Source organism: Danio rerio, chromosome 10 (genome assembly GCF_049306965.1).
Source record: "Danio rerio strain Tuebingen ecotype United States chromosome 10, GRCz12tu, whole genome shotgun sequence".
NCBI classification, from domain to species: domain Eukaryota; kingdom Metazoa; phylum Chordata; class Actinopteri; order Cypriniformes; family Danionidae; genus Danio; species Danio rerio.
Genome location: NC_133185.1, coordinates 28,487,421 through 28,514,433, shown reverse-complemented (window position 1 = coordinate 28,514,433; position 27,013 = coordinate 28,487,421). Strand labels below are relative to the sequence as shown.

The window sequence follows — 27,013 nt, the reverse complement described above, 5'->3', positions numbered from 1 at the left end:
AGAGTTTACGTGTTTTTCCCCTGCTCGCGTGGGTTCCCTCCCACTATCAAAAAACATGCAACTTACAGTAATTGACTTATGCAAATCACCACCATAGACATGCTCCTAGTAAGTAGTTATTTCTTAAAAGCAATCCCCAACTGTTCATTCGCTTCTACAGCAGGGGAGTTTTCGAATCTCAAACTCCTCTCTCGCCCTGCAACAGGAGGGAGCCCTTGGCTCGAGGATCTTATGAGCTCAGGGCTCTCTCCCAGGACAGCATGCTAAACAAGCTTTATAATCAATCATCAAGTGTGAACTCTTGAAACATTTAAGGCATTAAGAATTCTGTTTAAACTGTACAGAACTACTAAGTAATATATTGTTGTACCGACAGCATGAGAATAGTTCAATTATAGTATTTATACAAAAACAAAACCTAAATCAGTTTTCCATTCTAAAGTCTCATTATAATTGCTCATTGTGAAGACAGTACTGTCTCCACGTGAAGCTGTTGTGGTTTGATACTGTCCAACAGTTTTGTCAGACATGGTGTTGAGATGATGTGATTACAGACTGCTTTTCTGTGATCTCACAAATGCTTAGCACTTCTAAAGACCCTCGGCTTCTGTCATGATCAAGCTTTTGGCCCATAAGAGCGACCCCATAGACAGGTTAATTAAACTTAATAATTAAAAAAAAAGTGTCCGTAATGACCCGTGGTTTGGAAGGGAAAAAGCATATGGCAGTAGACAACTTCCCATCTCTTCACCTCCAGTCTGGGGTGACACCCCACATTCGCTCTCTTTGATGATGTCAGCCAACCGAGGTGGCACAGTGCCAGGGTGGCATTAGGTATGCTGGACAGGTGGCAAAAGAAGAGAGAGGGACACTAGCATGACACCATAATGAGAAGCAATGCCAACTGTTTTCCCGTCTGCCATGGCGGATGGCTCTCTGGACTGTTAAATCACAGAGTTGAGAGGCGTTTCCTGTTTCCCTCACACTGTTTGTCTGTGTGTGTCTCTCTCTTGATTCACTCTCAGCAACCTTTACATAGAATCCATTTATTTCTCCTCTCTCTGATGGAATCGGGTTTCTCTTCTTTGAGCAGCATATCCCTTTTTTTTCTCTCCATCCATTCCCGTTTCTCCCCTGGCAATTTCGGTGGCTGCTTGGTCTGAACCTGACAGTTACTGAATGACACAAAGTGACCGGGCCGTCTGAAATCATGAGGTGTTACACGGAATGATCTGGTAAGAGGATTTCCTGTTGTCAGGCTGTGATTTAGTTGTCAGTAATTGTCAACGAGGCCCCGGAAAACTGCTCTGGACATTTGGGGTCATTTTATCCTCTTGATATTGCTTCATTTGTCTCTTTATCGCGCTGTCTTGCAACTGCATGCTGCTTATAAATACAATGTGGCAAGTTATCATAGATACATATTTCATCAGAATGCAAATACAGATAATTAGGCTGATTATGACTCAGTCTGATAGAGTCTTAATTGTTTTTGATAACCAACTTTCTCTCCGTGATATATTGTAATTCATGACATCAGCGAGTGAAAGTTGCCGGAACAGACCAGTGGAATGTGGCCTCGTCACTGCTAATAATGGACGACGGCTGTAATTAACCCAACACATTGTGTCGCTATAGTCACAGTCTCGTTCAAACAAAGCGGCTACAGGGGTTTTTAATGCGTGTTTGTATTTAACCCAGATTAGGTTGGAGAGTCATGCAATCACATTTGAATAAATGTCTCATTATCTCTAATAGTGTTGGCTTATGGTCGCATGTTATTGTCGGAAATTGTTTCAGGTTAAGACGATTACACAGAGCGCTGGAGGAACGTGCATGCTGATTGCCGTGACCTTGTCAGGGCTTGGCAATTGTTAATTTTTATTTTTTTTTTCTGTCTCGATTTGAACTTTTCTGGATAAAATATTATTTAATTTCATCTACAATTTGGTTTTGTTTTATTTGTTTATTATTATAAAAGTTTTCTGAAGCTAAATATTTTGTATTTTTAAATATAAATTGTTTTTATGTCTTTGTTTTTATATTTATTAGTTGTCAAAGAGAATGTTGTTAGAGAAAGTTACTGGGGTATTTTTTATGCAAATTGAACATTATTTTATTAAATAATAAAAATATTTTGATTGAATTTGTTAATTTTATTTTCTGTGTAGGAATGCAGTGTAACTTTTTTTTCTTTTAATTGTCAATTTTTTTTTCTAATTTTATTATTATTATTAGTTTTTGCACAGAATATTGTCAGAGAAATTTGTAAATCAAAACTTAAAAAGTTTCTGGGGCCAATTTTTTTATGCAAATTGAACATTATTTTGTTAAATGCTAAAAATATTATTTTGTTCATTTTATTTACTTTTTAGGAATGCATTTTTTATTGTGATATTTTATAGTTTGCTGCTTTTTTATTTTTATAAGTTGTCGTGAGGGAATGAGGGTGTTAGAGAAAGTCATGAAACACAGCTTAAAAGTTTCCGGGGCCAATTTTTGAAAAAAATTTTTTAATGCAAACTGAACATTATTTTGTGAAATAATAAAAATATTTAGATTTTTTACTTTTTTGGAATTGCGTTGTACCATTTTTTTTAAAACATTTATTTAAAGATTTACAATGGAATAACAGTGTTATAGGTGTCTCATGTCATTATATACAATTATATGGCCATCTATTATACAATTGTCAAGTGAGTCAAGTCTTTTGTGAAGGGTAAAAATTAACAACAAATAAATAAACAAAATTAAATAAAAATAGTCTTTTAAGATTTATTCTCCAAGAACTCCCATAGAGGATTCCAGATTTGCCAGAAATTTTCAGATATCTGACTTAAGTCATAAGTCAGTTTTTCTAAGGGTAAGACAATGGCAATCTGATTCAACCACATATTGACTAAAGGAATGTTAGAAGAAAACCATAGAAAAAGAATACATTTCTTAATATTTACAAAGGTGTAACAGATTCTACTACATGTCTAAGGTGTAGATTTTTACATTTAGATTTTTACATGTAAGATGTAATTTTTACATTTTGTCATTTTGTTTGTGTTTTTTTTTTTTCATCATCTAGCAAGTGTTACTTTTTGCAACATTTTACTTTGTGTTAGTGTTTGTAGCTGGGTGTTGTGTATTTATAATAAGAGAAGTTTGTTTTTTCATGGGTTCACTTTACCTTCATGCATGCAATTAATTTTTTTTCCTTCCCGTCGCAAAACCCATATCCATGAACACTTCTCTCCTGAATGTCTCTTGTGCTCAGGTACAGGACAAATACCCAATAATTGTTACAAAGTGGGAAATCAATAAAGGTTGCTGAAGGGCTGGGAAAGGTTGTAAATCAATAAAGCAGAGAGGTGAGGGCCTCAAAGGGCATTTACATGGTCCTGAATACTCTGTGTCTGGTTTCTATTACCTTTATACTTGATTGCCTATTGACATGAACTGCGTGTGTCCGTTGCATATTTCCCAAATGAGTTGACCAGTTGAGTTTTGAATGATTTTATAAATATGATTAAATCATGTGTTATACCAGTGGGAATGCTAACGGGTTGGTTTTATTCATAACCACATGTGTTTTAAGTGCATATGTGTAATAAATAATTTTGCAAATTGTAGCATGAAATAGATTCTTATACATTTTAGTCTGACTTTGTATCTAGAAATGAAAGCTCTGCAGTTGCTTTCAAATACAGTACCAGCTATGCGTAGGCTGTTAAAGGCCAAGTCGCAATACAAGAGAAACTTCTTCTTCCATGTTCTCTATTATAATGGCCTTCAAAATATAATTTATTATGTCTCACACTGTCCCTAACAGTCTTGCCCAAACACTTGCCTTCTTAAAAAGACATTAGCTAAAGGAAATGAGTGAAATGTAATTTATATTCAATGTGAAGCAACCGTTGACCCAAAGCAGTTCAAAATGAAGCCTTCTCCTCTATGCTCATCATTTTTCTGTTAAAATGAACGTTGTCTAATTTATAGTGCCATGACAGCCATTTTGCCTAATACACAACAGATGGAAATTCATTATCACCATTGTTAGTAGTCAACAGTCAGCTCATCTAAAAACAAAAGTCTCTGGTAATCATTCACTCTTATTAGGATGCTTTGTTTTGATTAACTTATTTATCGACATACTTACCACAGAAAGTCTACATTTACTTTTTTATGTGTGAATAAGATTTAGAATTAGGTATTGAATAAATATTAATCAATTTGTACAAATAAATAATATTTACAAACAAGGAAGATAGAAAAGGTTTTAATTGCAACATTTTAAATGTCATATTTTATTACTTATCTCTACAGTGTATTTACATTTAAATAAAAGCGTAACATTTAAGAGTGTAGTCATTGTTAAAACCTTTCTGTATGTAGCTTTCATGAAACCGGTTTAGAATTAGTTTTAATAAAAAATAAGCCAAAGATAGACTGATGTTCAATATCTGCTGTATGCTGTAGAGTTCTCGAATCCTAAGATAAATAGAAGTGATGACTGTGAAAGCCTGGGACACTGCATGTGGTTGTTTAAAGTTATCTTGCTTCCCCCTTCCCATGAAATATGGAGTTTCAATCCCATTATATTGATGATAAAACCAAGGAGAAGTAGGCTGGAACCCCCAAACATTAAACACACTTTAATTGTAAAATAAACACAAAACAGTTGCTTTCACAGACATCTTCTGTATACACAGAAACGAAAGCACAACATAAAGTGTTGTTGGTCTGGTCCTCCTTTCTTCCAGTCATCACTTCTCGTTTTATAATTTCAGAGTTCTTCCATGAAACTTAAGACAACTTGTTAACACTTATGCAATGCGACCACCAGATTTGCAACGTAAGAAGAATTGAAAACATTTAAACAATCAGTACCATATATGATGTAAACATACATTTAGAACAGAGAGCACTCAGAAAGGCTCTTTTGCAATGTCGTGCAGATGGAAGTGTTTAAATAAACATTTTCAAGTTGCCTAAGTGTCAAACATACAGCTTGACTAATAGTATGCCTGCATAAATGATTCTGCCATTTCAAAAACACAATGGCATCACCGGTATTTTGGTGCTTTAGCGTAATGCTATTTTAGTACCTGTTAACTATGCAGCTCTATTTTCAGCCTATATGCCCGACAAGTGTTTTTAGCCACTTATAAACTTCCGGTGAAGGGTTGATATGTATATTTTCAATATCATAACGTTTCTTTTAGAGCATTGATGATGTAAAACATGACAAAAGCACAGTCAGTAGCAACAGGAGAGCACTGAAACTCCTGCACTCAGTTTCAAGAGTTCACACTTAGATATTGCTTGACAGCTGTAAGCAGGTTTGGCATGCTGTCCCGGGAGAGAACCCTGAGCTCGGAGATAGTTGAGCTCAGGGCTCCCGCCAGGTCCATGGAGCATGTGAGGGGAGTACGAGATTAGGTGGTTCTCGAGAGCTCCCCTTTTTGTAAAGGAGAAAAGGAGGAGATAGGGGTGGATGGGGGGTTTCTTCGGAAAACGAAGATAAGGGAGTAATGTCTAGCTAGGCTACTTATAGTGGGTTAGGATAGATCTGATTGGCTAACTAATGAGTGTAGATAGGTGGCCAGCTGCAGTCAATTATATCACGTGCTCCTCTCGAAATTAGTTTAAAAACTTCATTTAATGCAGTGCTTCTTGTCCAGTCTGAGACCCACTTTATAAAGTATTTCAATCAGGCAGTGAAGATCATTGATTTTAAGGAAAACAGATCTTAAAACAAGGTGATTTTATTATGGCATGACAGTTTACTATAATTGATTGAGCTAGATTACTGAAAGTCCAGTGCATTCATTTAATCCATCACAAAAACCAACAGCTCGAGTTTTATTTACACACTGTAGTGCCCATTGCTTAAGATCACTTAACAAATTGCACATTCACATGGACAACATACATATACGGCCGGTGAAGCTACATTATACAAAATACAAATTAAAAATATGCATTAAAAGTAGACAAATCTAATATTTCTAAGTGTAAGAGGCAGTACATTTCATCCAGTGATGCTTGTACAGTAGTGGAGTAATGTGAGCAGAAATGAGAACTCTTGCTGCTGAGTTTTAAACACTGCATCCTGGCAATACGTTTTTTTTAGGCAGACCAAAACAATAGGATTGCAGTAATCCAGATGTGACATGATTAATACATGGATTAAGATTTCAGCATCAGATGATTTTAACGAGAGGTTTTGCCAACAGAATAAACAGAAATAGCGAAAAAAGAGGTGACAATAAATATGAAAATGGTTATTTAAAAACTCTCTTCTCACAGATCCATTGAAATTCAGCATCGCATGGGTAATCAGCCCATGCTGATGTAACAGTTAGAACACAGTCTTCTTCCACTTGTCCTCCACCACTACTAGGTTCTCCATAATGCCAGATCCTGCAAGGACAGATCAAAAGGGCTAAGTGTCTAAATTGCTGTTTCAGTTTCAAAGACTCTACTACATGATGCCAGCCGAGGGATAAGGGTGTCATCTAATAAAACAATTTGTCTTATTCTAAAAAGTATTACTTTTTATGTACTTTTTTTTTTACACAAATGCAAGTATTCCACACGTCACAACATGATCACTACAATGTATGTATATCTACCTAATACCGAGTTCCCACCGCGGAAGTTCATCACCATGTTGGTTTCATGAAATTGCCAACAAATGCGAGAAATTGAAGTCAAAAAGGTACTCGATGCGAGAGAGAGTCGCACAGTGTGAAGACATAACCTGAGGGAATCCGTTTAAATTCATACTGCATGAAATGCGGGCGACACAGTGGCGCAGTAGGTAGTGCTGTCGCCTCACAACAAAAAGGTCACTGGTTCGAGCCTTGGCTGGGTCAGTTGGCGTTTCTGTGTGGAGTTTGCATGTTCTTCTGTGATTGAAAATCGTGCAGTATGAACTCGTGAAGCATAATACAAGACGTCATCTCATCATAACATTATAATGTTTTGAATTAGCGATTATTTGTTGTTTTATAACACTTTAGCATATAAAAAAGCTGCTGATAAAACAGCAAGCAATTGTAAAAGAGGGTATTTTATGGAGGTTGGATGATTATTTATGACTTTTTCTGTAATTTACTGTAAATTATTGAATTATGTATTCTTCTGTACTCACAGTTGTTGTTTTTATTTGCTTCTGCTACTTTTGCTACTGTTGGAGTCAAGGCAAGCGCAATTTTTCACACGAATGTGTACTTACTGTTGAGTCAGAATTATTAGATCCCACTTTATTTATTTTTTTCTTGTTTAAGTATTTTCCAAATTATGTTTAACAGAGCAAGGACATTTTCACAGTATGTCTGACAATATTTTTTTTATTCTGGAAAAAGTCTTAGTTGTTTTATTTCAGCTAGAATAAAAGCAGCTTTAATTTTTTTTTTAAACCTTTTTAAGGTCAGACTTATTAGCCCCTTTAAGCTATTTTTTTTTCGATAGTCTACAGAACAAACCATGATCATACAATAACTTGCCTGATTACCCTAACCTGCCTAGTTAATTAACCTAGTAACTAATTAACCGCGTTATGCCTTTCAATGTCATTTTAAGCTGTCTAGAAGTGTCTTGAAAAATATCTAGTCGAATATTATTTACTGTCATCATGGCAAAGAAAAAATAAATCAGTTATTAGAAATAAAAACTATTACGTTTACGTAAAAAAAATCTTCTCTCCATTAAACAGAAGTTGGGGAAAAATATGAATGGGTAGGGGGGCAGACATAAACTGCACTGAATTGATCATATAGTGTGTAAGTTAAGGACATGCATAGTACACAACAAGCATTTGTGGTTAAAATATATAGATTTATATTTAAAAAGATGACTGATCAAAGTCCACTAAATGGAAAAAATCCTAAATTCTTTTTCCCTGTAGACTTTTTTTCTTCAGTAAAGAAAGACATGACATAAGGATGATATAAGGGTTAGGACTGTAAAATATAAGGTAATTTTCATTTTGAATTGTACTGCTATTTTAATAATGGCTCTGCTTAGAGGGACAGTTCATTTTAAAATAAAAACATTTTGTCATCATTTAGTCATCCTTCACTTGTCGCAAAGCTGTTTAAGTTCTTTTGTTGAACACAAAAATGTTAGGAACCGGTAACCATTGATTTCCACAGTAGTTGTTTTTACTTTACTGTGAATGTCACTGCTTACTGATTTTCAACATTCTAAATAATATCTTTTTGGGGGTTCAACAGAAAAAGAAAGAATTATGTTAAAAGAATGTTATTTTTCTGTTCATACTTGCACTAATACCATGTGTGATGTTTTCAATAATAAATAAAACAACTGGGTATGGTTTGTGTGCTTTCATTATAACTTATGTTTAGGGGATTTTGTGGCAGGCTAGTAAAAATGTTGTCAGCACTCCAAAATGTTAACCTTCTTTTATTTTAATAATCAATTCAATTCAGCGATTTCTCACCAAGAGGTTGGTTTGCTGTCATCAACCCATTTCCAACTGCCCTCCACATCACTGTCAGACAGACCAATCCAGGCTTTCTCACCAGCAGTTATTTTATCAACAAAATCCTAAAAAAAAAAAAAAGAATTAATATAACATGGAGTGATAAGACTTTTCTTCATACAGATTTGAGGTTGATTGATATTGAATTTAGCAGATATCAGGATAGTAGTGTTTAAAATAAACAAAATGTCATTTTTTTAATAAATAAAATAATTGTCAAATAAACAAAATATAAAAGTAAATTGTCAGTGCTGTTGGAAGTGCTCACAAACTGTACAGCTGAGGTCACTGTCACTTTCTCCATATGTTTGTTTGTTTGTTTGACTACATTTCATATTGATAATGGTAGGCTGCACAGCCAAGCAATGACAAATGATGCTGTGCACTGTAGAGGGTGTGACATGACTTTGTAATTATAATGTGGAAACCGCTTAAAACCCTCAGTGATTTTGCTTGAATAGCTGTATATATGGTGAACGATTAAGGCAGAGTTGCAATATTACTTAATATAGCCATGTAGTAGCTGTGATTGCTTTTAACAAACATGTTTACAGAACTTAAAGTCCTGTACCAAAACGGTTCAATATAAATATATGGACTGTTAAGCTCCAAAACCATTAAACAACTGGGTCTGTCTTGCATGTATTTTTGTTGGCATATTGTTGTTTAAAATGCCACTAATATTAATGTCTTTACAGCCTTGTGTAGATGATTTTGCTAATGCAGCATTTAGTCAAAATAATGAATTACTGTACATTGTCATGAAACAAAATCAACAAACTCCTCCCAACTGCTCCAGTAACAGATGTAGCCTAGAAAGACTATCGCCAATTATTATTATTGTTTTTATTTTTTTTTTATTTTTTTTGATAACCGATAGCTCTGGGAATTAGCTATCGGTGCAGATATATCGGCAAAACCAACACATCAGTTAAATTCCACCAAAGACTACCATACACTTGTTGGAAAATTAGTTTCACTTACTTGCTCTTCTCTATTGTTTATGATGACCAGATCTGCTCCATGGTTTCTACAGTATCTTCTGCTCTCAGTCCAGCTTTTTTTCAACTTGAAAAAGTAGTAAAGATTGGAACGGTAGTAAATCCATTCTGTAAACACAAGCAGTTCAGCTATTAGCACTTTGTTTCAGTACACAAGAATATTGAGAACACCAAAAAACTACATTATGAGCTTTGTTCAACTTTGCCCTCTGAGCTGAATGAATTTTACTGTATAGTAAAACGATATACACATGATCATCATCACATCATAACAAATGTTACACTTATGTTCAGACAAACTGACAAATGTGAAAATGTAATCAAAGAACACATCAAGTCATTTACATCTACTAATAATTACCCATTTTTAACAGTTCATTCTTTTCTTGATTTAGGTGGTCTCTTTGTTTAATCAGGTCTTGTTCATTTGACAATAATTCATCTTTCTCTTGAGTAAGTCTTATGTTCTTGGCATGTAGCTGATTTTGGTCTTCTGTGAGGTTGGTGATCTTAGTTAGCAGTGTGTCTCTGTCTTCTGTGAGGTTGGTGATGTTTGTTAGTAGCTGGTGTCTCTCTTCAGTGTAGTTTGTGTTGTTTGTATAGATGATGACACTTAACACCATGACTACAGTTAGCAGAAGAAAACACAGTAGCACCAAACACACTGGAGCTGCTCTGGAGTTTTTGATCCTCACAGAATAACTTCCTGCAGGTGCAAAGTTTGACTGATTATTCATTTAATTTCAAGCTTATGTGTTTGTAATGTAAGTCTCAGTACCTGTGTGTTGGAGTTTCTTGCATCTGGTAACCGAGTTGTCCGTTTCTGTCCAAACATCAGAACTGTTGTTTGGATCTGCGTTAGCATAAATTTCCATCTCCTCTTCCTCCTCTCTCTTCATTTTGTGTGTTTCGTGAATATCCATATTGCCGTAATAAGACATTTTGGGTTTGCTGATGTTAAATTTGAGATTATTAATGTTTTTTCTAGAGTTGACTGTGCTGCTCTGCGCTTCCACTTTTAAGGTTTTACTTTTTCAATCCATTCCATTAGTCAAGATCATCATATCCTGTTTTAGTGCAGCAAATAGGACTAATAACAGATGCCTCATGATCATAGCAGATATTCGAAGAAAACGGTTCTGCTCTCACTTTCTGTTCCTTGTTTTTTTTTCTTGCAAGTCTTTGCTTATTGTATTTGCAGTGTGTAGAAGTCCAGTTATATTGTTAATATGTTTTTGTTTGTTTGTTTGTTTGTTTTGTTCAGTTTGTTTTTATGTCTAAGTAGGTTGACAGTTCAGCTTTCCTCCTCCATTTAGAACTTAGCGGAATGAGACACATTAGCATGTGACACTTAGCATGTGGTCAGATTATTTGCAATAAAACAAAGTTTATATATGTTTAACTGTACAGTCACATTGACAACATTGATTTATCTGTAGGCTAGTGTGTGTGTGTGTGCGTGTGTGTGTGTATGTGTGTGCGCGCTCGTGTATGTGTGTGTGTGTGTGTGTGTGTGTGTGTGTGTGTGTGTGTGTGTGTGTGTGTGTGTGTGTGTGTGTGTGTATGTGTGTGTGTGTGTGTGTGAGAATTTGCATTTGTATTAGGAGGGCTTTACTCAAATTGTTTGTTGTGTGTTAAACATTTACTTGTTTTTATAAAACACATCTTAGATTATGTCTGCTAAAGTTTAGTTTAACACTCAAAATTATAAATAGAATTGTGCAATTGTACCCAATAGGAAAGTGGAAGATATCCATTAACTTTTGTTTAGACTACAATAAGACACAAGCCTTTAGTTTTCGATGAAAGCATATGGTACAGCATGTAAAATCGCTGACTGTACATTTTTATCACATATACTTGATGAAGCAACAAATTATACAAAAAATAAGTCGTAACATAAATACAAGTTATAAATGAGCCCTATAAATAACGCAATTAAAGTTAAATGAATAGAAAACAAGGAAAGGATAGTATATAACATTTAAAAAATTAAACAGAGCTTCATCTAATGTCTATGCCAAAATGAGACAGCGAACACCATGAGGAAAAAAGCTTTGAAAAAAAATAAAAATAAAAAATGTTATTTGGAATGCGCTTATACTCAAAGCGCTACAGACACAACACTAAAACACAATGCAAGCAAAACAGCACAACAATAAAAGATACAATAAAACAATAAAAATATGAACCATAAGATAGACATAAAATGTTAAACAAAATGATCATCCTAAATTAAAAGTAAAAAGGTGAGTCTTAAGAAGTCTCTTAAAACAGTCCAGAGAGGCAGCATTCCTAAAGCTGATGGGGAGGTTATTCCAAAGCTTAGGTGAATTAGGAATTACAAAAATCAAGACGTGATGTGATGAGGGCATGAATAAGCCTCTCTGCATCAGGTCGTGAGAGAAATGGTCTGATCCGTGTGTGTCTGAAAAGTGTGGAATTGACTTTGGAGCCTTTTCCAAAATGGAAATGGAAAAAAACTAATATGATTTTTTTCTTTATTTTTATTACTTAAACTTTCTTAAACATCAGCACGAATCAATCAAATTTTTTTATTAAATAATATGTGCAAGTTAAACGACTTTTGTTATATAGAAATGGTAATTAATGGGTGAATTGATTGTGTGAATTGTTAAACAGTATTTAGATAAAACCAACAAACTTTTTTTTTAAAATTAATATTAAAACAACAACATCTCTAAATAAAGACATTTAAAAATCATCACAAGTATATAAGTAGCAGTTAAAAAGCTTTTGATACAAGTTTTGAGGTGAAATTTATATAAGAAAAAGGTTATTTCATTAAAATAATATTAGCAGATCATTTTGCTGTGGTGACCATGAAGAAAATAAGCTGAAGGAAAGTGAGTTAATAAAAAATGAAGTTGAATTTATAATAAATTACAAAATAAAAAATATATATAAAAAACTGACTGTTATTTCATTCTAATAGCCTTTTCACACATGCAGATTGTTTGCTTTGTTTTAAAACAAAAAAATAAAAACTGTTGCAGATTTTCTTCTTGGTTGGATTAGTTGCTTTCACAAGGCAATATTTTTACCCTGCGACATGCAAGTAAATTCTCAGTGATCTAAGTAAACCTATTTATCGTAGCTGACCGGTTGTTGCTCAACTTAATCGTTTTGAGCATGTGTGAGGTATTACTTTAAACTTTGAGTGTGCATTTTAGTTGATCTTATGTCCAAATATCATTTAGGCTTTTCACATTGTCTTTGCTCCTAGTTAACACACAATTAATTCCTAGAGGCATAAGACTACCAAACACTAATAAAAACAAACATACTATCTTATCATACAATCTGATTAAACCTACTCTAGAGTTAATTTTAAAGCTGTCTGAGAACACTTCATTTCCGATTAGTTGGTTTGATGTGGATCCGAGTGTGATTGCCATGCATGTCTTCATACTGTATGTATAAACAAACTGAATTAAAAGAAAAAAACCGTCTCGGGTTACGTATGTAACCATAGTTCCCCGAGAGGGAACGAGACACTGCGTCTAACCAGAACGCTAGGGGAACACCTCTTTTATACGCGTCTTGAAGCACATGTGAAATCAATCTAATGTAATAAAGCAGGTGTCGTCAGACCAGAGAGTATAAAAGCCTGTACTGAGCATTCAGTATCAACTTCGAATTTGCTTGAAAGAAGTAACAGGCAGAAGAGAGTATGGCGGAATACGCAGTGTCTCGTTCCCTCTCGGGGAACTATGGTTACATACGTAACCCGAGACGTTCCCCTTCTAGGGAACTTCAACACTGCGTCTAACCAGAACGCTAGGGGAACGCAATACCCACTAGGCCAGACTCACTGCTGACTGTGAACGCACACTACGCAGTGAGAATAGAGGACCCTGGTGAGGGGTCTACATCGAGTTGATAGTGACGCACAAATGTATGTGGAGTCGACCATCCTGCCGCCAAACAAATGTCAGAAAGGGCTGAGCCCGAAATAGAAGCTTTGGAGGCCCCGACAGCCCTTGTGGAGTGGGCCTTAACAAATTTAGGTGCAGGGCGTCCAGCAGCCTGATAGGTAAATGAGATAGTCTCAACTATCCAATTACTTATTGTCTGCTTATTTGCCGGACTCCCCCTTTTTGAGGGTCCGAAGCAGACCAGTAACTGTTCACTCTTTCTCCAGTTGATAACCCGGTTAACATATGTATTCAGAGCTCTAACTGGGCAGAGTAAGTTTAACTTCTCTTGGTCCGACGACTGAAATGGGGGCGGGTTAAAGGCCTGTAGCACAGCAGGTCTCGCCACATGAGTGGGCACCTTAGGCACGTACCCCGGTCTGGGATAAAGAAAGGCTTTGGACATGCCTGGAGCAAACTCCAGAAATGAAGGTGCAACCGACAAAGCCTGGAGGTCACCAACCCTTTTTAAGGAAGAAATAGCTAATAAGAAAGCTGTTTTTAGTGTCAGAAACTTATCTGACGCCTCCTGCAGTGGCTCAAATGGGGGAACAGAGATGCCCTCGAGCACCAATGTTAAATCCCATGTCGGTACCCTGTGTGTGCTGACAGGCCTTAGCCTTATGGCTCCACGAAGGAAGCGACGAATTAGCGGATCCTGTCCTAGTGACTCATCATCTAGGGGAGAACGGTAGGCCGCTATAGCTGACACGTACACTCTCAGAGTGGATGCAGCTAACCCAGCAGACAGGCGATCTTGGAGAAATTCCAGCACTGAGGCTACCTGGCAGCTGACTGGGTTCAGCTGGTGTTCTCTGCACCAAGCTAAAAAGAGAGCCCATTTTAGGGCATAAAGCTTCCTTGTGGAGGGAGCCCTGGAGCTTAGAATGGTCTGAGCAACCTCGGTTGACAGTCCATACTCTATGAGGTGGGCCCCCTCAGAGGCCACACCCACAGTTTCCACAGGTCGGGTAGGGGATGAAGTATCATTCCTCCCGCCTGGGACAGAAGGTCCCTACTGATGGGGATCTCCCACGGGAGATCCGCCAGCAGGGCTATGAGGTCCGAAAACCAAATCCTGGTAGGCCAAACCGGGGCTACCAGCAGTAACTGTACTCAGTCTTGACGGACCCTCTCCAGGACTCCTGGGAGCAGAGCGATCGGGGGAAAAGCATACAGACGTAGCCTCGGCTATGTCTGAACCATGGCAACCAGTCACAGAGGGGCTGGATGCGAGAGAGAAAACCATAGTACGCAATGCGTGGTCTCTTGGGAAGCAAACAGGTCTACCTGCGCTTTCCTTAATCTTTCCCAAATGGACTCCACCACCTCGGGGTGAAGAAGTTTCCATTCCCTGGATCTCACCCCCTGCCTCGACAGGAGATCTGCTCCCATGTTCAGATGGCCCGGGACATACATTGCCCTGATGGACAGGATTTTGTTCTGGGCCCACAGGAGGATCCGATGTGCTAGTTTGCATAGCATTCGAGACTTCAGACCCCCCTGCTGGTTGATGTAAGCGACCACCAATGTGTTGTTCGTGCAGACTAAAACATGATGGCCCCTTAGATCTGGGAGAAAGTGTTTTAAGGCCAGAAACACGGCCATCATCTCCAGGCAGTTTATGTGCCAGTAATGATGATGTTCTCCCCATCGTCCCACTGCGGGAAGCCCCCTCAGGGTTGCTCCCCAGCCCGTTAGAGAAGCATCTGTCATAAGCATGACGCGATGACAGACAGCCCCCAACACTAGGCCCTGGGACAGGAACCTGGGCATTTTCCACATACTTAAGGCTCGAAGGCAGTGCCGCGAGACCTTGATCATGCGGATCAAGCCCGTTGCTCCCTAGCCCGTCAGAGAAGCATTTGTCATAGGCATGACGCGATGACAGACAGCCCCCAACACTGGGCCCTGGGACAGGAACCAGGGTATTTTCCACATACTTAAGGCTCGAAGGCAGCGCCGCGAGACCTTGATCATGCGGAAAGGATTCCCCTTGAGGGAAAACCCCCTGGATTTGAGCCACCACTGCAGGGGTCTCATGTACAGCAGACCGAACGGAATCACGCTGGCTGCTGCTGCCATGAGACCCAACAACCTCTGAAAGTGTTTCACAGTGATGAACTGGCCTAGTTTGACTCTGTGTACGGTTGACTGAATCGAAGCGATTCATGGCGGGGACAGACGTGCTCGCATCGTCATGGAGTCCCATAGCACACCTAAAGAAATGGTCGTCCTGGCTGGAACAAGCACACTTCTTGCGGTGTTTAACCGAAACCTCAACCTTCTGATATGGGTGAGAACGACATCTCGATGCCGAACTGCCATATCGTGAGTCTGAGCTAGAATTAGCCAACCGTCTATGTAGTTTAGGATACGTATCCCCTGCATACGAAGTGGAGCTAGTGCCGCTTCGACTATTTTGGTAAAGGTTCGAGGTGACAGAGCTAGGCCGAATGGAAGAACCCGATACTGGAACGCTTCGCCCCCGCAAGCGAACCTCAGGTATTTCCTGTGTTGGGGAAGGATGGAAATATGGAAGTATGCGTCTTTCAGGTCTATCGTCACAAACCAGTCCTCGGACTGAATTTGTGACACCACGTTTTTGATGGTTAACATCCTGAACCTGAGGGCCTCGACGGACCGATTTAGATTTCTCAGATCTAATATGGGACGCAATCCCCCATCCTTTTTGGGAACTATAAAATACCGGCTGTAAAACCCTGACTCTTTGTCGAGTGGGAGAACACGCTCTATTGCGCCTTTTATTAATGAGGCCAGTACTTCCTGTTCCATAACCAGAGCCTGTTCTGGCTTCACTATGGTGGGTGCAATACCGTTGAAGCGAGGTGGGCGTGCACAAAACTGTATTTTGTAGCCATGTTCTACTGTGAACAGGACCCACTGGGACACCATCGGCAGGTGTTTCCACGCTGCCAAAAAATGTGCTAGGGGTACCAGCCTCTCGAGACTGGCCTCTGGTTGTTCTTTGACCCCCCTGCAGAGGGGGTGGGGCCCCCAATGCCCTCAGACACTGAGGAACGCCCACCCCGGGAGACACAGAGCCCCCCACCAGCATACGTGGTGAGGTGGTCTCTCCCTTTCTCCGCGGACCCTGGTTCAGTGAGAGCGCTGAATGGTGCTCTCGGTGTCCAGGGGGGGCCCTGGAAAGCCTGACTCCCAACACGTCAGGACTTTGTTTTATCCTTTGTACTTTATGATATGAGGAGCTGGTTGACGGCTGGCCCTGACTTTTTGATCTTGGGGGGAGAAAGTCCCCGAGGGAGCTAGAGCGTTTTTTAACTCTGTCGAGGGATTCGGCGACGCGATCAACGGCGTCACCGAAGAGCCCTGAGCTCGATATTGAAGCGTCCATAAGAATAGCTCTATCGGTTTCTGACACTTCTGCTTGTGTCAGCCAGAGGTGCCGCTCAGTAGCCACCAGGGTAGCCATAGATCGCCCCAAACTAGAGGCTGCCTCTTTAGTAGCTTTTAAAGCTAGATCTGACGCCCGAAGAGCTTCTCGAAGCTGTTCGGGTGTTGCTCCCCCACCATCTAGGCACTCTTTAATTAGGTCAGCCTGATATGCCTGCAGCACTGACATGGTGTGCAGGCATCCAACAGACTGACCAGCCGTCATATATGCTTTACTGACTAGACCCGATGTTACTCTTAATGGTCTCGACAACAAAGGAGGGACCCTTGCAGATTTTAGATCTGAACGACGATGACACGCTAAGTCCTCTTCTATCATTGGCATTACTGTACATGCCTTTTCCCCTAGCCCACGAACTGCTGAATAAATAGCTGTTTTTGGTGTCATTAACCATGCTGAATACGGATTTTTCCATGATTTAGAAACCGCATCATGTAGTTCGGGACAAAAGGGGAGGTCCCTTAGTGGAGGATCTACTCTGCTGGGTAATTCTCTCTCATCCAGCATTCCTGTCAGACGCAGCTGCTGCTGCTCACGTGCTGGCTGCCAATCTATTACTTCGAACCTGTCAGCAGCACGTGAAATCACCTCCACTAACTCCTCATATTCCACTGACTGGGGCGGCAGATTCCCCGACCCTCTTTTTATTTGTTGCTGCGGCGCCTCGGTTTCCTCGGAAACGGAGGACGCCGCCCTCCCACGAGGCGCAGAAGAAACCGCAGAGCGTGCTTCTGACGCTCCCGAAGGAGGATTAGATCTCACGGATCCAGAGAGAGAAAGGACAGAGTCCGTCTCCATCTCATCCGCCAGATCTAGCTGCGAACCCCACGACCGAAGTCGACGCTCAGCCTCAGCACGAGCGGGACCCGAACCGCGAGGAGCGTGCGCCACGGGAGCTTTATTAAAGAACTCTCTCTGACTGCGCAGCTCTTTACGGGAGAGAACGTCACAGTGTCCACAGTCAGCATTCTCAAATGCTACCAGGGCATGCTCTTCTCCCAAACACTCTAAACACAAATCATGTGAGTCACCAGCCGTAATAAAGCGAGGGCATGGAGGCACACAACGTTTAAAGTTTTTCTCTGCCATACCAAAATAAAAAAGTAAGTTGTCAGTTTTTTTGTATTTTGTGTATGCAAATCAGTAATGAAAGTTCACAGAAAGAGGGTGTATTTTCACGTGCGTGCTTCTTGAAAGCAAAGAAGTTGATACTGAATGCTCAGTACAGGCTTTTATACTCTCTGGTCTGACGACACCTGCTTAATTACATTAGATTGATTTCACATGTGCTTCAAGACGCGTATAAAAGAGGTGTTCCCCTAGCGTTCTGGTTAGACGCAGTGTTGAAGTTCCCTAGAAGGGGAACTGCCTGCTATATTGAACCAACAAGCCAGGTATGAAAGCACCCTTAGTGTGGTTCCTTTAAATAATTTCATCCTTTCCATTAAATATATTAAGCTATTTTAATTTACATTACTCATACTTGACTTTAATTGACTGCTGTTTCTGATCTTTATGTCCAAACAAAATGTAGTTGCAGTTCTTTTAAACTTACTTGCTGTTAGGAATAATTAATCTTTATGAATTGTATTACATAAACTAAAAGTTATTTGATTAATTATTTTAAAATGATCTTCTCACATATCCATTTATGAGCTTGATTACAGGAAAAATCAGCCCATCCTCTTGGATAAGTTAGAACACAGTCTTCATCATATCCCCCATAGCTGTTAGGCTCTGAAGGATTCCAGAACCTGAAATTCAGATCAGCGTTAGATCTTCAGTGCAGTTCCTTTAGGTAAAAGTATCAATTGAATAAAATAAAAGGGTTAACTCAGTGAGTTCTCACCCAGAGATCATCAGGGCACTGCCATCAACCCATTTCCATCTGCCCTCCTCATCACGGTCAGTCAGACCAATCCAGAATTTATTATCAGAAGGCATTTTCTTTATCAATTCCTGAAATGATGAGATAACACATAAAGAGCTGTTCTTCATATCACATATTTACAAAGTTTGCTCCACTCACTTGTTCTTTTCTGTTGTTTATGATGATCAGATCTGCTCCTCTCTCTGTACAGTATCTTCTGCTCTCAGCCCAGGTCTTCGACTCAGAGGAAATGAAGTAAAGACTCGACTGGTAGTAAATCCATTCATCTGTTAAAACAAAGTTTAACTTTTAGCAATTTATTCTCATACCCAGAGTGTGTTCACACTTGTAGTTTGCCTCTCCTATGTTATTAGATCTGGAAAAACACAATAAAAAAGATACATTTGATCCTGTTCCCCTTACTGTAGCATTTACATTGTCCTATTAAAACCGACACATGTTTTTGTGAACTTTTTGAACCTCAAAAACAATGTTGTGTTCTGCAATAAATGCACTCGTTGAACATTTGTGTATTGTTTCTTATCAGTTGAGAGTTTATAAAATATCAGTTTATAAAATGTGTAAAACAATGTGTATTTACAGACATGAAAATCTGATTCTAGGCTACATTTCCAGAGAAAAAAAATTATGCTGAACCACAACATATTTTCAGTGGCCTGTGTACTTATCTGGATTGCAAATGAGGTTCACCCTTAGAGATTATTTTAGTTGACCTACCAAGGTGTGAACACACCCTTAAAGCCTCAGTATACTTCAAGCGAAATTGGAAAAAAAAATTGAAATGCTGTCATTTTGAACAAAATCCAGCCAAAAGAAGTTCTATAAAAGAACAAAAAATAACTTAGTTTGAAGTGTACCTGGGCCTTTAGTTTTAACCTAAATTATCGGTAATGCATATTTTCGTTTTTAATTTTAAGTAATTTAGTAAAAATAGGTTTCATATTTACCCTTGTCCCGAAGACTTTTCAACAGTTCATTTTTCTCCTGACTTAACAGGTCTTTTTCTTCAGTCAGTTTATTGTTATTTGATAATAGTGTGTTTTTCTCTTGAGTCAGTTGCATGATCTTGGTTTTTAGCTGGTCTCTCTCTTTTGCGAGGTTGGTATTCCTGTTTTGAAGTTGGTCTCTCTCTTTTGCAAGGTCCATATTCTTGGTTCTAAGCTGATCTCTGTCTTTTGCGAGGCCAATATTCTTGTTTTTCAGTTGGTCTGCCTCTTTTGTTAAATTATGCGTCTGTATTGTTAGATTAGTATGTCTGATCAGTAATTGGTTTCTCTCTCCTGTGAGGTTGGCAGTCTTGTCTGGTAGCCCATCTCTCTCTTCAGTGTAGTATGTGTTGTTTGTATAGATGAAGACACTCAGCACTATGACTGCAGTCAGCAGAAGAAAACACAGCAGCACCAAACACACTGAAGCTGCTCTAGAGATTCTCATCCTCCCTGAATCACTTCCTGAAGAGGTATTATTTAAGATATTAAGACCAATTTTTCTGAAAAAAATATCTGAAATGTCCATAAGGGCTATTGTCATAATGAAGTGAGTCTCAGTACCTGTGTGTTGAGGTGTCTGGTTTTTCTTGGTGACCAAGATCTCCATTTCTGTTCTGACATCAAGACTTATGGGATCTATTCTAGCATAGATCTCCTCTTTCTCTTGTCTTTCCGTCCCATGCATCTCGACAATATTCAGATTGCCGTAAAAAGACATACTTTGTCTGCTGAACATAAATGTGAGAGTTGTTTCCCGAAGTGAACTACTCGCCTCCAAACTTCTGCTTTAAGGTTTTTTATACTTTTCGGAATGCACCACTCTGGTCAAGAGTGTGATATCCTGGTGGAATGCTAAAAACACCAGTTTAAAATTAATTCTTGTAACCATTTGCTGTGGTTCATTATTATGAAATGGTATTCTTATATTACTGCACTGTACTACAGGTGCACTTTTTATATAGTAAATGCGTTTGTTGAAAAGTAGTTAAAAGTAGTTCTGTATTGTAAACTTTTATCCAGTATTGAAGTACCTTGCATGTCACTTTTAAGTCATTATTTCCTCTGCACTTTTAAAAAATTTGTTTGGACATTGAGGTTGACATTACCTGAAAATAAATTATATTTAATTCTCTTCTCCTGAATGCTGTTTCTTTGTAGATCCGTTGAGGTTCACAGCTCTGTTTAGTTTTGTTCGGTGACCTACAGATATTTGCTCTTTTAAAAATATTACACGTCTTCCTCTCAGACTTGACACCCACACACCCATAAGTAGAACAGTGTACATAAACTTGTTGAAGGTGTCAAACTTAACTTTGTTCAAAAACGTTGTAAAAATGCAAAGGTCAATATTCAAATTATAATTATTTCATTAATCCAATCAGATCATCAATAATTACAGGTGCATCTCAATAAGTTAAAATGTCATCGAACAGTTGATTAATTCCCCTGATTAAATGTTGATTTATTACACACAGACTGATTTATTCCAAGTGTGTATTTCTTTTGATTTCAATGATTAAGGCTTACAGCTAGTGCAATCCTACAATTCATTGTATCAGAAAATTACCTTTTTAACACAGAAGTGTTGAACTACTGAAAAGTAGGAACACATATAACACTCAATACTTGGTCTGGGCTATGTTTTTGCACAAATTACCTCAGCAACGTGGCATGACATGAGGTGATCAGTCTGTGGCACTGTTGAGGTGTTATGAAGCCCAGGTTTCTCTGATAAATAACCTTCGGCTCTTCTCCGTTGTTGGGTCTGGTATCTCACATCTTCCACTTCAAAACACTGCATAGATTTTCTGTAATTTATTGGTCGGGCAAATTTGCTGCATGGTCAATTAAATACAAGGGAAACCATAGTCCTTAAACAAGGTGTTAGTACTTTTGGATGTGTGGCCAGGTGTCAAGTCCTTCTGGACAATCAAATCAGCATCTCCTCTTTTTAATCACACTTTGATTTATTGAAAATCTCAAAAAATATGTGAACTAATGTCAACTAGGGTGAATTTAGGTCAATGGGGACACTTTTCCTTGGTCATCTACAAATTAGTGGCAAGCTTATTTACTGTTGTGGAAATTGCCTCACCGTGAGATCCTTGCATTGTTATACCTACTCTGCCATAATTCCCTCGGATTGAGTCCAGCTTCCTGTCTGCTTGCAGCCATTCTCATGACCTGACAAGTTTAACCTTGGTTCTTTTTCTCTCTCAAGTATCCTTTTGTTTGGTTTGGATCATCTCATCCACAGAAGGAGGTTTGGCCTAGTTGGCTTGAATCCTGAGTTATTGACTCAAAGTAGCATTTACATTTATTTATAGATGTTTTACTTTTTATATAATTGACTTCAAAAAGGCAGCCAACATGTTATAGTACATCCTTAATGTTTTTCTCTCTCCTTAAACGCTTTCTTATCTGTCTCCTTGAACAAATTCCCCCAAATGATTTTAACAGTTGAACAATATAAACTGAAGCCATAATTTTGGTCTTCAGTGGAGTCCACCCAAAAACATTTTCTGTCCATTTTTGGGGGGCTAACATTTAGGGTGCACGGCCACCGAAAATATTTTGCTCTAGCTGAGGATTTGTTTTCTGTGGTTGTGGTTATTGTTGTTTTTTTTTTGTTTTTTTTTTAGCCTTTGCAAGTTGAAAACCGCAACATCTATTTGAGATGGCCATCCAATCATAGTAGCGGAGGGACGGGACATTCAGTGTGCGAATTACAGTGGGGTTTGGGGAGGATTGACCACCCTAACTAAAGTTTGATCTTTCCTTAAGGACGTCAAAAACAAGATGTATTGGGGTGGGGGGGGGGGGGGGGGGGGGGGGGGTCACTATGACCTGTGTTTTAAATAATAATGTTAATAATTAAAATTATAGATATCCAATTGACCACCCCTATAACGGTTCATACCATTGTGAATGTATAATCCCGCTAATCAGTCTATGCGAGAAAAACATCATTCAACAGTCTGAATCCAGCAGATTTAGAGCACTATAACAGTTCACAAGACTGATTTCTCATAAAATTAGTGTTTGTTTTGACATAAAGCCTCAAAGTAAAGTCAAATTAGTTGCGTAGTTTGTATAGTTTGACATAAAGTAAGGCGGAAATAGCTAAACAGGTCAGAATACACTTAATAGCCTATCCCACAAAACATTAAAAACTATTAATTAATTAGATGTGATAAAAAATTATAACTTTAATTCACTAAAGCATGTATTACACAAACTAACAATAGCGAAAAAGATGACCCCCCGATCACCAAAGTACAATTCGCACACTGAGGACAATACAACACCAATGTCAACAGATAATTTGCATAAGCCTCAAACTCAATTGCTGGAGAGCCGCAGCTCTGTACAGTTTGCTCCATCCCTAATTAAACACAGCTGATTCAGCTAATCAAGGTGTTCAAGACTACTAGACACTTTTAAATCAGCTGTGTTTGATTAGTGTTGGAGCAAAACTGTGCAGAGCTGCGGCTCTCTAGGAACTGAGTTTGAGACCTATGTGCTAAAGACTTCAACATGAAACGGTACAGTGTAATGGTAATACTTTTTATCATAGCAATTGAATAAAACACAGTACTGCAAAATGCTGACAGCTATATATGATTAGGTATGTATTATGATTAATGTAATTAATGCAAAGTTTTTTTTTTCAAGTATTCTGTCCTATAACAGGAGACAGTATGGAGTTTGTATGAAATTTGAACAATTCTGATAAAGTTACTGGATGCTGCATGTTGTCTCAAAAAAACTGAACTTGAATTGCATTTCAAGTGTTCACTTATGGTCAGGAACACGTAGATCACTTGAATATTGTCTCAAAATGCTTACACTAGGAATCACTCTTAAGAACGCCCTAGTGTCTGTATTTTGACAAAATGACTTTATTATCCGTCAGGGAAAGAGGCTTACAGTAGTGTATCTTTCAAATGAAACTTTTTGGATTATACTTTTATTGCTCTTATTCTTTCTTTTATTATTATTATTTTTTTTTTGCAATTATTTCCTTATAAAGTTCACGATAAGGCCACAACCATAGCCCAGCCATGAACATAGGTAAGTTCATATATTAGGTAAATGGAACAGAATTATTTTTTAGCTGATACTCATCTTCTTTTCACTATCTCTGTTTATCTGTTCTGTAATAGTTTTATTGACAAGTGCTCTAAAACTCTAAAATATCTAAAATAACAAGTTATAATGTTTTTGAGTCTGCTCTGGTTCATTACTTGACTTTGAAAGTATATTTTGCACTTTAGTTATCTTGGCTTTAAGTAGAGACCACTAAAGTCAAAATGTCTCACGGCATTTAAGAGTAATATATTTGTGTGTTGTTTTTGGATGCTAGAGTTGATCAAGGCTTGTAGCAGACCCACTGTTATATCTTTTTGCAGTGGCGAAATCAATATTGAGGCTTGTTGCGGAAAACAAACAAACAAACAAAATAAAAACAAAACATGAAAGCTTTTTACATTTACACTTTCAATCCTTCTGATTTCCATTTCTTTTTAAATAGATGATTTTAAGATCAAGCGTAAAGTTAAATTGGTGAAGAAACATGCATTTTTAATGAGCCAAAAACTCTATACATTTATGACTGCAGTCTTTATCTAAAGCGAGTGTAAAATTTGTAACTAGCAAATGTCTAAGAGCAATCAGTATCTTTATGGGTAAAGCAGTTGAATTTTAGATAAGCAACAAAGTGTGCATCTTTCAAGGGAGCCTTTAAAATGCTGACTAAAAACATCTAAGAGGAAGTGATACGAATCAGTAAAAAACATTTCCTCTAATAAATTGTTTAATGCAGCATCTTTTCTAACTCATGTTAAAAGACCCTCAATTAAAAGCAGACTGATAAAATTGTGAAGTATAATAATGTTGAATATACATATGTTTTAGGTCAATCCTTTTTGTAAATATAGTTTGAGTTTTCCCCACTTCTCTATTTTCAAACAGAACATTTTTTTAATTACCATGCTGAGTAGTGCTATCTGTAACTGTGAAAACTGAGAAGCTGTACACATACACCAACAAAATAAAAAGAAACTAATAGATTTGCTGAGTAATTTTATTAATAAACACATTTTTTGTAGTGGCACTGTATGGCTCACAACAAAGGTATACAGCAACAGTTGAAGTCAAAATTTTTAGCCCCCCTGAATTATTAGACCCCGTTTATTTTTTTCCCCTAATGTCTGTTTAACAGAGAGAAGATTTTTTTTTCGACACATTTCTAAACATAATAGTTTTAATAACTCATTTCTAATAGCTGATTTATTTTGTCTTTGCCATGATGACAGAAAATAATGTTTTTCTAAACATAAGACCCTTCTAAACAGCTTAAAGTAACATTTAAAGGTTTAACTGGGTTAATTAGGTTACCTAGGCAGGTTAGGGTAATTAGGCAAGTAACTGAATAACGATAGTTTGTTCTGTGGACTATCGAAAAAACATTGGCTAAAAGGGGCTAATAATTTTGTCCCTAAAACGGTGTTTAAAAAATTAAAAACTGCTTTTATTCTAGTCAAAATAAAACAAACAAGACTTCCTCCAGTAGAAAAAATATTATCTATATAAAAATGTCTTTGCTCTGTTATGCATCATTTGGGAAATATTAATAAAAGAAAAAAAATTCATAGTGGGCCTTATAATTCTGACTTCAACTGCATATGTATGCATATATTTCTAGCAAAATACATCTTTTTTTACCATCTTACTACTTTTAGCTCACAAATGAAAGCTTTTCGGATTATTTTCTCTCGCAAATCCAATTAAAAGTCTCGCTGCATGAAAAATCATACAATTCTGCTGAAAACGATGCAGCACAGCTCTCTCCTTGAAGTCCATTTGGTTCTCCAGGCCCCCAGGAGCTGAAACTGCAGATCAACATTAGCTGTTTAGTGTGATATGACACTGACTGTGAGAATTATTAATTTATTAATTACAATCTCACCCAGTGGCCAGTTCGCTGCCATCAACCCATTTCCATTTCCTCTCTTCATTTTTGTCAGTCAGACCAATCCAAACATTAGCATCAGATTTAAAAAACTTCTATTTATGGGAAATAATTGAAATAAAATCAATCAATCAATCAATCAATCAATCAATCAATCAATCAATCAATCAATCAATTAGCTCATCAATATTTCACTCACATGTTCCTCTTTACTGTTTATAATCATCAGACTTGCTCCTCTTTGTTCACAGTCTTTTTTACTCTCAGTCCAGTTCTTCGTCTCAGTGGACATGTAGTAAAAAACTGATTGATAGCACATCCATCCATCTGGTAACACAACCAGTTTAGTTACAAACTCTTCATTCTTGTCTACTTTTAACCGAAGCTAACTAATGACAGTTTACACATCTTTTTAAAACTAAACATTGCATAGTTTAAGTGCAGGTCGAGATTACCCATTCCATGAAGATGTTTTAGCAGTGCTTTTTCCTCTTCTTTTAACTGTTGTTTTTGCTTATTTGCATTATTGTTTTCTTGCTGTAATCCATCTTTTTTTGTTTCCAAGTTTTCGATTTCCTCACGTAAAGTATTCTTTTGGTTTGCAAAGTTTTCCTCTCCGTTCTCATATATGTCAGCCTTAGTTTTGTGCTCAATACTCAGCAATATAATGGCCTCCAGCAGGAGAATGCACTGCAGCACCAAATATGCTGTCACTTTTTTGTATGTTTTATTCCTCACAGAATCACTTCCTGAAAATGACATGTATATATTGACAAATGTTTTGTAATACTTAAATATCAAGGCTTGACATTTGCATGACTAAAATTCAATGTGGTTAATTGTTTTGTAAAAACAAGTTTCGTTACCTTTGCTGGTTGTCTTGCACATTTTCAGTCTCTTTAAGCAAGATTGTTGTAAGTTGCTTGTGTGTGAACTGCACTGGTGTGTACTGATACTTTAAAAGGCTCAACTTTAACTGCGCCACTATAACCACACTGAGCAGTCGTATCCTCTGTTTATCTATCTGTCTATCTATCTTGTAAGATTCCATTTTAACAGTCCAACAACAGAATGTTATGCATGGATAGCACTTCTGAAAAGAATTCTATTATTTTTTTAAATGTATTTTTATATGTTTTCAGCTCCAAATATAATCATAAGACTGCAATTTTAAGGAATTGTAAGGAGCCAATCACATAATTCATTCTTGAATCGGTTTAGAGTTTTGACATATATCTGATCTTATACTTTTCAACTATGCATCCATTAGTTTCTTGTCCCGGC

At 37.7% G+C, this 27,013-nt stretch overlaps 3 protein-coding genes and 1 long non-coding RNA gene across 27 annotated transcripts in view; 2 read left to right on the top strand and 2 right to left on the bottom strand.

Moving 5' to 3' along the window:
- The window catches only part of cadm2a (cell adhesion molecule 2a), an 877,490-nt gene that overhangs the window by 516,722 nt on the left and 333,755 nt on the right, over positions 1-27,013 (top strand). For 2 of the 22 annotated variants that reach the window (XM_073914208.1, XM_073914203.1), the window contains exon 1: positions 962-1,235. The gene's annotated coding sequence lies outside the window, so the exon portion shown is untranslated. 22 annotated transcript variants of the gene reach the window in all.
- On the top strand, positions 1,158-7,407 carry LOC141376368 (uncharacterized). The gene is made up of 2 exons (XR_012386321.1): positions 1,158-5,285; positions 5,636-7,407. It is a non-coding gene; the product is annotated as an uncharacterized lncRNA (long non-coding RNA).
- Positions 4,252-12,403, bottom strand: LOC101884413 (uncharacterized). Of its 3 annotated transcripts, XR_012386317.1 has the most exons (6): positions 10,280-12,403; positions 9,863-10,207; positions 9,485-9,609; positions 8,459-8,565; positions 5,645-6,414; positions 4,252-5,281 (listed from the first exon to the last, which is right to left on the bottom strand). XR_012386317.1 is itself a non-coding variant. In XM_073914728.1 (5 exons), the coding sequence occupies exons 1-5, from the start codon at positions 10,440-10,442 to the stop codon at positions 6,276-6,278; spliced, it is 879 nt and encodes a 292-aa protein (XP_073770829.1). In that variant the 5' UTR covers positions 10,443-12,403; the 3' UTR covers positions 4,252-6,275. The 3 variants fall into 3 exon arrangements, 1 of the variants encoding a protein (XP_073770829.1); XR_011009811.2 differs by lacking the exon at positions 9,863-10,207; XM_073914728.1 differs by having other exon boundaries at positions 4,252-6,414.
- LOC103911745 (C-type lectin domain family 17, member A-like) lies at positions 23,769-27,003 on the bottom strand. Its single transcript, XM_021472269.3, has 5 exons — positions 26,596-27,003; positions 26,185-26,478; positions 25,929-26,056; positions 25,727-25,824; positions 23,769-25,649 (listed from the first exon to the last, which is right to left on the bottom strand). The coding sequence occupies exons 1-5, from the start codon at positions 26,615-26,617 to the stop codon at positions 25,523-25,525; spliced, it is 669 nt and encodes a 222-aa protein (XP_021327944.1). The 5' UTR covers positions 26,618-27,003; the 3' UTR covers positions 23,769-25,522.

Bases quoted from the DNA above. Each gene is read 5' to 3' on its own strand.
- LOC103911745 (XM_021472269.3), bottom strand. From the start codon at position 26,617: ATGTGCAAGACAACCAGCAAAG. The intron at 26,057-26,184 runs GTAATCTCGACC...TTGTGTTACCAG, and splicing joins AAAACATCTTCATGGAATGG to ATGGATGGATGTGCTATCAA. The intron at 25,650-25,726 runs GTGAGATTGTAA...GTTGATCTGCAG, and splicing joins GGCAGCGAACTGGCCACTGG to TTTCAGCTCCTGGGGGCCTG.
- LOC101884413 (XM_073914728.1), bottom strand. From the start codon at position 10,442: ATGTCTTATTACGGCAATATGGATATTCACGAAACACACAAAATGAAG. The intron at 8,566-9,484 runs GTAAGTGAAACT...TTTTTTTTTTAG, and splicing joins TAAACAATAGAGAAGAGCAA to GATTTTGTTGATAAAATAAC. The intron at 6,415-8,458 runs GTGAGAAATCGC...CTGTCCTTGCAG, and splicing joins GACAGCAAACCAACCTCTTG to GATCTGGCATTATGGAGAAC.